The sequence below is a fragment of the Podarcis raffonei genome, chromosome 2 (assembly GCF_027172205.1).
Source record: "Podarcis raffonei isolate rPodRaf1 chromosome 2, rPodRaf1.pri, whole genome shotgun sequence".
NCBI classification, from domain to species: domain Eukaryota; kingdom Metazoa; phylum Chordata; class Lepidosauria; order Squamata; family Lacertidae; genus Podarcis; species Podarcis raffonei.
In genome coordinates this window covers 74929550-74941987 of record NC_070603.1, presented here as the reverse complement: position 1 = coordinate 74941987, position 12438 = coordinate 74929550, and the positions used below count along the sequence as shown (strand labels likewise).

General features: G+C 41.5%; 1 protein-coding gene across 2 annotated transcripts in view; it reads left to right on the top strand.

Moving 5' to 3' along the window:
- The window catches only part of DNAH1 (dynein axonemal heavy chain 1), a 110199-nt gene that overhangs the window by 40788 nt on the left and 56973 nt on the right, over positions 1-12438 (top strand). For both annotated transcript variants that reach the window (XM_053377517.1, XM_053377519.1), the window contains exons 22-30: positions 3127-3291; positions 3433-3554; positions 3950-4055; positions 4828-5007; positions 5898-6038; positions 7019-7182; positions 8028-8141; positions 9743-9931; positions 10641-10746. In XM_053377517.1, the coding sequence (XP_053233492.1) occupies positions 3127-3291; positions 3433-3554; positions 3950-4055; positions 4828-5007; positions 5898-6038; positions 7019-7182; positions 8028-8141; positions 9743-9931; positions 10641-10746 (1287 nt within the window). The remainder of the gene's footprint in view (positions 1-3126; positions 3292-3432; positions 3555-3949; positions 4056-4827; positions 5008-5897; positions 6039-7018; positions 7183-8027; positions 8142-9742; positions 9932-10640; positions 10747-12438) is intronic.

The window sequence follows — 12438 nt, the reverse complement described above, 5'->3', positions numbered from 1 at the left end:
GTGTTCAAGGAATAGCCATTGTTTTCTCAGCTAAGGACATTATTTAAAGGGCTTCTATTTGTCTGGGGCCTTACTAACTGTTCAGCACTGTGCCCCAGTTCATACATGCAAAATTTCTCCATGCAGAGTGGCCTGTTTCCTGCAGCCACAGGGCTATTTTTTATAGACAAAGAGGTCCTGGAACTCACCATGAACACCTCCCCTGTTCTCTTACAATGGCAATGCCATCCACCTAAGAGGTGCTGGAACTGAGTTCCTGTGAGTTCCCCCTGAAAGAAGTCCTGTGCTGCCACTTAGGTGATGTAACATATGGACTGGATTCCTTGCATGATTTCTCCTCCACCTGAGGGAGAGAAATGACAGGAGCAGGGGCTCAGCTCAAGCAGGCCTCAGAACTGGGCAGCCAATTCATTCCCTAAATGTATGAACTGTGGCAATGAAATGCATCCCTTAGATCGAGAGTTCAAAATTAAGATTTTATTGAATTTTATATTTATGATAGAAGAAAGATTCATAAAAACAATGAAAAAGGATCTATGGCAGTAGCCCCCGATCTAAATTGATTGCTTAATTCAGTTTTTGCAGTTGAGGCTCATTTTTTCACTTTCATCTAAATGACACATCTCAAATTATTTTTCCCACTGTTATTGTGCTATATATAAGAAGAATCAATACAAATCCACGATCATTTTTATCATCACCAAAACTCATGAAGTTAAAAATTATGTAAATTATCATTTTTCTAATGAAGTTTCCCAAATCTCCCGAAATGTAGCAGAAATTCTGTTTGTTTAATAAAGGGCAACTTATTCATAATAACCATAACCAACCTAGCCTTATTTATTGATGCTTGAATTGTGTGACCATCATCTTGATTCCAGTTTTTATGCACGGTGATTCTTGCATGAAGCAACACATTCTCTACTAGGTTCTGATGCTTGAGTATATTCTGTTATCTGGAATTGCTGAATTAGCATTGCCTATCACTTCTGGGAAAACATACCCCTATCACCACAGAAAGCCTTCTTTCAAACTAGCAATTATTAAGCAACACATCTCATGGATTCGGTTTGTCACTAGGAGATCTCAGACCATCATACTAACATTGCTGTTTAATTTTATTCCCACGAAAGTAAATACATAAGCTCATTTTAAAAGTCCAGTAGTATTTCTTGTAGAAAAAGGACCTGAGTACTGTCATGTAGCTTCTTACTAGTATTATAGTGTATAAGAATTTAACAACATCTTGTCTTCAGTGGTATTTAAACAACAAAAGTGCTGCAAAAGAATTGTAGCCAAAATCCCTTTATTATAGCTACAACTTTTGATATTTGTTGTCAGCTGTTGAAAGTACTATCATCATGAGTGGACATGTTGCAGTTATTGTTCAAATACTTGGCGCACACACAAAATGGAGCTAAATTGCACCTTCCATTAGTTTTTGCATCTTTTTATATTTTGCTGTGCTTTGTTGTAAATATTTGGATTTCATTCCAAATATTTTATGTAAATGTTGTAAGTTGAATATGCAACTCAGCTTTCTTCTTGCATGATATGTATCTGAAAAAAATGCTTAACACCAAAATATGACTCCTTCCCTGTATGGCTTTGCAGTGTATGCATTACCACTGAGTTTCTGGAAGAGACGTTCACTAATACACCAGACCAGTTGTATCTGTCTTAAACATACTCACTAGGGTGAAAGTCTCTTTGAATATAGTCTCTTTGAATATAATGGGCTGGATTCAACTAAATAGTTATGCTAGCACAATGGGGCTTCCCTCCTCTCCTCTCATGCCCCCCCCGTCAGGCACAATTCTGTCTCCAATGCTAAATAGATTTTACATAGATGCTTATCAATATGAAGCTGTTGGGAGTGGTCCTTAGGTGTTATGTACTCTGAGGGCATGCAGCTCCACATCTCCATGATATTTGAATCGGGAGAGGCTATGCAAGTGCTAGATTGTTGCCTTAATGCAGTGGTAGACTGGATGAGACCCAATAAAACTGAGTTTAAACCCTGGGAAGACGGAGTTTTTGTGTGGACGGTGGTTCCTGTGTCCAGAATATAGGCTACTTGCCTGTTCTGGGTGAAGCTGCACTCCCTCTAAAGGAGCCAAAATGTAGTGTGGAGGTACATCTGGATGCATCTTTCACATTAGAGGCCCAAGTAAACTGCAGCTAGGAGTGCCTTTTACTAGCTTCATCTGGTAGACCAGCATCAGCTGAAGTGGGATAACTCAGCCCCTATAGTGCATGCTCTGGTAACCCTGAGAGTGGATTACAACAATGCCCTCTATTTGAGGCTGCTCTTGGGCCTGGTCTGGAAGCTCTAGCTCGTGTAGAATGCAGGAGCTAAATTACTGATGGAGGCAGATAGCCAACAGCATGTGACACCTCTGTCCTGGCTGTCCATATGCTACTGGACTAGGTTCAAGGCTGTTGTTTGAGCTGCAAAGCCCTGAACAACTTTGGCTCAAGATGCAAAAAAAAAAAGAAGAAGAAGAAGAAGAAGAAAAAAGGACCATCTGAGCCCTTATATCTTAGCTCAGTCACTGAGATCATTTAGAGTTATCCCCTGTGCAACCGAGGCCCAATTGGCTACAACTAGACTGGACTCAACTAGACTTGAACCTGCCCAAGGATCATTCTGGAGAGTTGCAGTTTTCTTTCTTTTTCATATTAGGACATTTACTGTGATACCATTGGAGTAGGCAATAGCTTGAATACTTCAGACTGCAAAGAAAATCCAGATACTCTAATATTTGTAATATTAACATGTATAATTTGTAGCCTCTTCCCCTAGAGATCTTCAGTTTGAGCCCAGAACATAAATAATGGAACCAATTCCTTTAGGTGGTAATCCTATACCAGGCACCCTCAAACTCGGCCCTCCAGATGTTTTGGGACTACAATTCCCATCATCCCTGACCACTGGTCCTGTTAGCTAGGGATGATGGGAGTTGTAGTCCCAAAACATCTGGAGGGCCGAGTTTGGGGATGCCTGCCCTGTACTCATTTACTTGGGAGTCAGTTCAATTTAATTCAGTCGGAATTAAACCTGAGTAAATATGTATTGGTGTGCCTGTTGGTGTGCTTTTCCTGATGTGCATGCATTCCTGTCAGGATGTCTTGGAAGAATGGCTGACATGCCAGCGTTCCTGGTTGTATTTGGAGCCCATTTTCAGCTCGGAAGACATCAACAGACAATTGCCAGTGGAAAGCAAGCGCTACCAAACTATGGAGAGGTCATGGAAAAAAATCATGAAAAATGCTGATGAGAACAGAGAGGTGAGGTTATGTCAATGCTTGGCTGCAAAACACAAGTCTGTTACATTTCTAAAAGTTGCTCATCTTTGCTTCTATATGTTCCTGCAACTAATCTATTCAGGTGCCAGCAGAACTAACAGTTGTTGGTCATGCTGTTCCCAGGTGATTAATGTGTGTCCTGATCCCAGGCTGCTGGAAAAGCTGCGGGAATGTAATAAGCTACTTGACCTGGTGCAGAAAGGCCTAAGTGAATACTTGGAGACCAAGAGAGGAGCTTTCCCAAGGTAATTCTATTAATTGAGGCTGAACTTCAACATACTACTTCAGGGTGCAGCAAAGGGACAACAGGTCTTAGAGCCAATAATTTATGCGCATCTACTCTGAGTAGGACTTCCATTTGATAAAATCCATATGTTAGAATTCAGGAAATGTCCAGTGGGGAGAATATGGATCCTATGGTGTGTGTTTTTGAGGGTCTGGTGCACCCAGGTTCTTTCAGGGAGAAAATTGCCTCAGTCACCCAATAACAGCCACTAGCAAAGTGATTTTACTCTGAAGTAAGTGTTTTAGGATTATGGTCAAAGTTTTAAATATCATTTTCAGCATTTAATCTTGGAGTGCTTTCACTGGCAGAAAAGCTAGAGACCCGGAACAAAACACCAGTCTTCTTTCTTTGCAGATTTTACTTCCTTTCTGATGATGAGCTGTTAGAAATACTATCTCAGACCAAAGACCCCACAGCTGTGCAGCCTCATCTCCGCAAGTGTTTTGAGAATATTGCTCGGGTAAATAATAGCCATCCACTTTGGGGGTCCTGCTTGTACTGTGAAGAGTCAGAGAGGAATGGAGCGAACAGGTTCTGCTATGCTAGCATGATTATAGTAACAGCTGGTATTTAGCTAGATACATGAAAGAAGTCAGTTACAAGTCTGCATGCTTCAGTTTGCTGTGTGTGTGTGTGTGAGACACAGATAGAGAGAGGAGAGTTTTTCTCAGTGGATGATAGCCATTCAATCACCACAGGTTGCAAACTAGGTGCCCATCTCAGAGGAGACCACAAACTGAATTACACAAACAAAGGTGTAGCAATGTAGTTTGTTTTGAGTTTGCCCACTGATTTTAGAAGGCTCAAAACATACCCAGTTCTGTGCCAGTCTCTTCTTTTTGGTACCTATGCCCCTTTCAGGCTGAATGAGATTAATAAGGAGGCATATTACCATACTGCGTCGTCTCTTCCTGTTAGATGTAGAGAATACTTATGTGACCTTTTAATCCAGCACCTTTAACTAGCAAAGTGCTTATATATTGAAATATATGCCTTTGTATATGAATCAACATCTAGTAAGTTAATGAACATTTGCAGAGTGAGCTTCAAGGGGTTTGAATTTAGGGCAGTGAAGTTGATTCTAATATATATATATATATATATATATATATATATATATATATATGCATGCTTTGGATCCCACACAACAGTGAATCTACAGCCTTGTGCAAAGTAGGGGATGGAGGGTAATTTTCCTACTTGGCTTCTCATGCTGTGCTTCCTCTCACTAGCTGCACTTTCAGGAAGATCTCCAAATTACACACATGTATTCTGCAGAAGGGGAAGAAGTAAAACTTTTCTCTCCCATTTATCCTACTGGCAATGTGGAAGACTGGTTGCTGGAAGTTGAGAGGATCATGAGGGCCAGTGTGCGGGACAACATTGAAAGGTCCATCAAGGTTTATCCAAAGGTAAGTGTCTTGCATAGAACTATGTAAATTTCACTTAAGAAATGGAACTTGTTTGTGGGTTTGGGATGCTTCATCTTAAAAACCAGTCGACAGCAATCTCTGCTGACGGATCTTTGAAATATATTTCTAATAATCCTCTGGCTTTCCATCTGTATGCTTGGATCTTAATGGTGCATATAACTGCATTCCTACTTGTGTCTTGTAGTCTTGTCTATTTTGGGATCAGCATTCTTTCATCATCTAGATTATTCTTGGAATGCATTATCCTGATAGGGATTGCAGAAGTGCAGTCAACAACCATTTTGTGTGGGGGTTCTGTTCCATTCCCCCATGTGGTGGCGGAGTGCATATAAGTGCCCTCTGTTCTGTTCTATTCTGCCCTGCCCCTGTTCCACCCCCGTTCTGCCCTTTTAGTGACCTTTTCGGGTCATTCCCAGGTTCAACGCTGTGAGCACATGTGCGATCGCACATCAGTTGGACTCATGTTCATCGGTTGTTGCCTGTAAGCCAAATGATTGGCACAGTAGGCAGTCTGTACCCTAACTTACGCATTGGATTTTTTAAACCTGGTGACAATATTTTGGAAACAATGCAATATGTAAGGCCAGGGCTTTTTTTCTGGAAAAAGAGGTGCCAGGATTTGGGAAGCTTCTGCTAAAGAGAATTCCATGGTTGATGGTGTCTTTTGTCTTACCTTGGCTCACATATGGAAAAACTCAAAAAGCAGCATAGCCAAGCTCAGAGAGTATAGCAGGGCATAGGGAAGGACAGGGTGATCTAGGGCTGGAACTTTTGTCAGAAACAGCTACTATACTTTAAACAGTGATGATACCGGGTGGGGGGGAGTTCTCCATTGTATTTAATATTAAGGCCATATGTTTTTAATAAAGACACCACGGACTACATGGGTCTTAGATTGGCCAGGCCAGGTGACCATTGCCGGATGTCAGACGTTCTGGACAAAAGAAGTGTCAGAGGCCCTGGAAGCTGGAGATTTGGCCACCAGGTTGTTTCCACAGCTAAGTGCTCAGGTAAAAATGTCACTTCATTGTGTAACTTAGACTCCGTTGCTTCTGCACTGAAACCCTGCTTTTTATATCACTTAGTTGGCCAAGGCTGGGGACCCTTTTTCAGCCTGATGGCAACATTTCTTTGTGGGGAACCTTCCAGGGGTTGCATGTCAGTGGTGGGTGGGCCAGAAACTTGTCCTATGCATTAGCTTCGCCCCCCCAAAAAAAGATATAATGAAAAACTCATAAAGACAGAGATCAAGACAATGCCCACCAGCCCTTGCTTCACTGCTATCACAGAATTGTAGGGTTGCAAGGGACCCTGAGGTTCATTCTAGTCCAACCTCCTGCAATGCAGGAATCTCAACTAAAGCAGCCATAACAGATGGCCATCCAATCTCTGCTTAAAAACCTTCAAGGAAGGAGAGTCCATTGCTTCTCGTGGGAGTCTGTTCCATTGCCAAACAGCTCTTACTGCCAGAACGTCCTTCCTGGTGTTTAGTCAAAATCTCCCTTCTTGTAACTTGAATCCATTGGTTCGGGTCCTCCCCTCTGGAGCACGAGAAAACAAGCTTGTGGCAGCCCTTCAGATATTTGCAGATGGCTACCATACCTCCTCTCAGTCTCCTCTTTAGCAGGCTAAACGTACCCAACTCCCTCAACCATTCCTCATAAGGCTCGGTTTCCAGACACTTGATCTCTTTGGTTGCCCTCCTCAGCACATGTTCCCGCTTGTCAATAACCTTCTTAAATTGTGGCACTCAGAACTAGACACAGTACTCCAAGTGGGGTCTGACCAAGGCAGTCTAGAGTGGTACTGTTTCTTCTCCTCCCCTCACAAAATGTAACTTGTGAGGAAGGCGGAGAAGTGGCTTTTCTTTTTCTCCTAAGGGACTCCAGTTTTCTTACACACTTCAGTACATTGCTAACTATAGAATGCCAAGTAGATATGAGATATTTCTCCAAGGCATGGCCTGACTTGTTATGCTTTCCTTGCACAGCTGAGCGACCTAGTAGCACTTGTGCGAGGGAAGCTGTCTCGGATGCAGCGGGGAGTGTTATCAGCTCTCATTGTGATTGAAGTTCATGCCAAGGATGTGGCAGCTAAACTTGTTGAGGAGAATGTCAGCAGTGAGAATGATTTCGAGTGGATTTCCCAGCTCAGGTGAGACATTTCCTAGAATCTCTTATCACTGTTTTTGGGTAGTGAGACAGATACCTGTCTTCAGCTACTGTGAGGTACATGAACTAGGCAGGGCACCCTGAAGCACACAGCCTTAGAGAAAGAATAATCACAAAGGTCTGAAAAGGATCGTCTGACTATTATTGTATCATTCTACTTGGGGGTTATTCCAACCCAATAACACTCCCTTCCAAAACAAATTCACATTATCTTTCTTCTCTTTATCTTTCTTCTCTTTATCTTTCAACTGCTTTATGCTGGTTGCTGAAAGGTGTTCTACACTTAACCTTTTTTGTGGCTGTGGAAAATTTCTGTTAAATCTACTGTTTTTTCTGCATACTTAACATTATTTTCTGCATACACTAACATTACTCATTAAATGTCCAGTTTTTCAATAATGACCACTCCCCACATCAAATGGGGCCACCTTTTGCGTGGTCGCGTGCAGCCCCCCGGATCCCAGTGCAGCTCCTGGTAGTTCAGGCTGGCTTCAACCTCCCCAGACTGGATACCAGAGGTCTCCGCCTACCCCAAATCCTGTCTGGGGAGGTGTTGCCAGGAGATTGGCCAGGTAAGGGAAGGGACCACCCTGCCACACAACAGAAGGTGAATCTTACCTGAGAAGCGGCAGTCAGCTCCAGAGCTTTTTCAATAATATGCAGGTGGAATATGCAACGTTATAAAAGAATATGCATTGTTTAGCGTGAACAAAATACAACCAAATAAACAGGACTGCAGTGTTTAAACTGATGGTATAAGAAACCCTTTGTTAGCTCTTGCAGTTTTCTTCCTATGTCATTTTGCATTTAACTTTTCTTTAACATTAGGTACTACTGGACAAGAGATGATTTGTATATCCGGGCAGTGAACGCTGAATTTATCTATGGCTATGAATACTTGGGCAACAGTGGGCGCCTGGTGATTACACCTCTCACTGACAGGTATCATAACTTATTAGACTAAAAAACAACAACTTGTCTCCATAATCTTGAATGAATAAATCACTCTTTGAGAGCTGAATCAAGGGTCAACTCTGCCAGTGTAGCATCTGCATTGTGGATTAATTGTAGTTTCTGAGTCATCTTCAAAGGTAATCCCACATAGAGTACATTGCAGTACTCCAAGCAGGGCCAGGCAGCAAGAGTATGCTCAAAGCCCAAGACCTAACATGGAAGCTCCTAAAAACCAGATACATACAGAGTCAGTGGGAAACTGGGTCTAGCTCTTGTGTCTGCATATGCCAAATATGGTGAAGTGTTTAGGAACAGATTCCACATGTGTCTTAGAGAAACTATGTTCAAAGTGCATAACTTTCTTTTAAAAAGCTTTTTATTTAGTTGACCAATGCATGTATGCGTGTGGTTGGTTGTTGTTTTTTAAAAAAAGTTGACAATGTAGTACAGTGGTACCTCGGTTTAAGAACAGTCCTGTTTACAAACGATTTGGTTGATGAACTCCACAAAACTGGAAGTAGTGTCTCGGTTTGCAAACTTTACCTCAGTCTAAGAACGGAATCCGAACGGTGGAAGGGCACTGGCGGCTGGAGGCCTCATTAGGGAAAGTACACCTTGGTTTAAGAATGGTTTCGGTTTAAGAACAGACTTCCAGAATGGATTAAGTTCGTAAACCAAGGTACCACTGTAATCGGTTGCATGCATCGAAGATGGATTGCATTTCTGCAGGCTGAACAAGGATATAGCCGTTCAGTTCTCAATAATGGTAACAGAAGCAGTTTAATCAAGTGGTCCTCCATGAATAATATTGAATGATGGTTATTCATCATTAAACAGTTATGGTTAAAGCAGCTCTCTGAGAATAATAACATATGATCTATGTCTTCTTTTTTAAAATTCTTATTCCTTTTGAGTACCATTATTGATTATTGATGCTTTAGCAGAGCAAGGGATGGGATAGCAAATGAATGTGTTGAAGTGCTAATATAATTGTTCTCAGGAGGTTTCAACTGGATCTCACTTGTTCTAGCTATTATTGATCATCATATTAAGGTCATAAAGCATATTTAGATCAGAAAACCTAGTGAATCCCTTTAAAAATATTTTTCCTGCAGCATGTCATTTTGAAGTATTGAAATCCACCTCAGGTATACCTTTTATTGCAGAACACACAGAGAAGTAGACTTAGGATGCAGTCTATCTCATTTACTGTCACCTTCTTGGTGGTAAACAATCTTCCCAGTTTTCAGCCACTGGCTATATACAGGATTGTATTCAAGTACTGTAACTTTTATTTAGAATAGACTCATTGAAATTTATGAACCTAAGTTAGTCATGGTCATTAATTTATATAGGTCTGCTCTGGATAAAAGCTAGTTGTAAACAACCCACAGTTTTCTGTAGACAAAAAGCACCTGCAGCAATCAATCAATCAATCATAGTATATTGTCATTTGATAATAAACTGCATTCTTCTTAACATAATGAGCTATTTGGTAATGTTTATAAATGAATAATACATTTTTCATTGTGTGGCATTTGACTAGATGAACCCTTCCAGCCTTAAAATTATTTGATTCTTTGTGATAGATGCTACTTGACACTTACTGGAGCATTGCACTTGAAATTCGGGGGCGCTCCTGCAGGACCAGCTGGAACAGGCAAAACAGAGACGACTAAAGATCTGGGGAAAGCTTTAGCTATCCAGACAGTTGTGTTTAATTGTTCTGATCAGCTTGATTTCATGGCAATGGGGAAATTCCTGAAAGGACTAGCCAGGTATTACAAAACAATGCCATATATGAATATGCTACACAGGGGGTGGATCATAACACATTTATTGGTTTGGCAGACAATACATGAATCAGAATATTGTTGCATCCAATACATCCAAGCAGAGGTGAGTCTATGAGAACCCAGAACAAGTAGCTAACCTAGTGATTATTTCCCTACTAGCAATCTCCATATATTGCCTGTTTGAGCATTCTGTAGAGATGTATTACTATATTTGGTTTGATAGAGTAAAAGAGAACCCAATAAACATTTAGATTGTGCTAACTTACATAGTTTAAATTCCAGTCACCTTTGGAAGCTGGGCCCAATTTACATATTGTGACTGTCCCAAAGAGGACATGTAAAATAGTTGCTCATGAAGGTTGGTATCAAATGGTAGGCAATTTGCGTAAATTAACTTGCCACCAGTAACAGCCAGCATGGTGAGACAGAGCTACACTCCCAACACCAGCATCTCTGCAGCTTGCCTGGAAGGTACTGGGGCAGTAGTGAGGCTGGTGCTGTACAAATGCAGCAGCAGAGCCAATCCTGCACTCCCAACAGTACATTGGTGCAGCCCTAACCTCACTGCCAGCCTACCTTCCTGCCCCAGTGCTGTCTAGATTGGCATAATCTCTTCATGCCTTTTAAGACCAGCTGATTTTTTGCTAGTAACTATTGGATCCCTGATACTGTCTTCTCCTTATATGCTCAGTTCTGGAGCCTGGGCTTGCTTCGATGAGTTCAACCGCATTGACATTGAAGTGTTGTCTGTAGTTGCCCAGCAAATCACAACAATTCAGAAAGCTCAACAGCAGAGGGTAAGTTAAGGAAGTGAAGAGTGAAGGAATTTAGCTTCCCGAACCACACTTTTATTTCTCTGGTAGGTACTAGGCCATCACCAAGTGGGATATCATTATGCTCCACTTCCTTGAAGGCAGAAAAAAATGCCACCACTCCTAAAGGCTTCTGTGTTGCCCCTCCTCTAGAGTGACACTTCATTTTTTCTGCCCTTGCTTGAAGCAGACCAAGCTGGTGCTCTTCTGACCTTTAATTGTTTGTTTGTGCATATAATTTGGTTGCTTTTCCCTTGTGTATGTGGTTCTTGGTTGTCTCCTGAAGTTTTTCTCCCCAGTGGGCTGTTTTTTCGTGGGGGTTTGAGTGATTTCTGAGATGCTATTTAAAGCTTGTTGTTTTTCCTGCCTACATATTGGCAGATTTAGGGGGTTCTCCTCCTTTATATTGGCAGTTCCATAATCATTTAGTAGAATGCATATTTTAAATGTCAGATGATTTTACTTTTATTACTTTCTTTGACAGGTAGTCCTTTGGAGACCTTTTTTAATATGAATATTTTTCTAATAGAATATTGAACTGGAAATTCTGCTTCCCTAATTAAGAGAAAAGGAAGCTTTCAAGGCTCCTGTTAGTCCCTTCTGCCACTTAACTGGCAGTTTGGTGTAGGAGTTTTGGGCGCTGCACAGGTTTTCATAGCATGGCAAAACCCTGCTATTGCACAGAGGTTTGAATAGTTTTCACCTAGCTGAAGAAACTTCTTTTCAAAGTTAATTGGCTGGTTTCAATACATTCAGAAGGGTCGTTACTTGCATTCTCTGGTGCTTGTTATGTAAGCTGTTCTCTTCAGATTGTGGGCTACAGAGTATGTATCTCTGTGCTGGTGTTCTAGTTCTGCCTCAAGTATGTTGGTACAAAAACATTATCCAGTGTTTGTTTTCTTTGCTGTTCAAGTAGAAATTTGTTGTTTAAGTAGGTGAACATATGACAAGCCTCAAGACAATTGTAGAGGCTCTCCAGCATGGAACCCACTGGTGGGTTCTACTGTATTTCTTTTATTTATTTATTCAGTTTATAGTCAGAGAAGCATAGCTAACCAGTTACAAAGACTCAAAGGCAGAAAAAAAGTCATTACTCCTAAAGGCTTTTGTGCTGCCCCTCCCCTGGAGTGATAGTTTGCCCTTCCAGCCAGACCATATAACAGACATCCTAGAAAGAAACTAATGGCATGACAGACTCCAGACACCAGGAGTAGCGATCCATAAAATAAGAAATGTAAACAATGCCAGTGAAGGGTGGGCCTTGGTGATGTCCTAGTGCCTCCTTAGAAATACCTTTCAGGTCAATACCATAGGTACCAGAACACCAGCAAATGCCATGCTCCAAAGTTACCCCTAGTAATCCTAGGGTGAGAGCTGGCAAATTAATGATGAGGAATTAATTTCTGAAGGATATGCCTTCCAAATGCATCCTCCAAGGAAGCATGCAAGTCCATCTTATAACTCTCTGTGAAAGAATTTGGAGTAGCCCAAGTTGCCACCTGAAACACCTCTAGAAGAGATGCAGTGGATGCAAATGCAGCCAAAGCCACAGCAGGGTAGAATGAGCAACCATGCCTTAGGATGAGCCAAGTTCAGGGAAGTGCAAATCTAAGGGACGGCTGTCATTGTGTGTCCAACTGAATTCTAAACAAATCTGGTCCTAGCTGCAAGCCGATG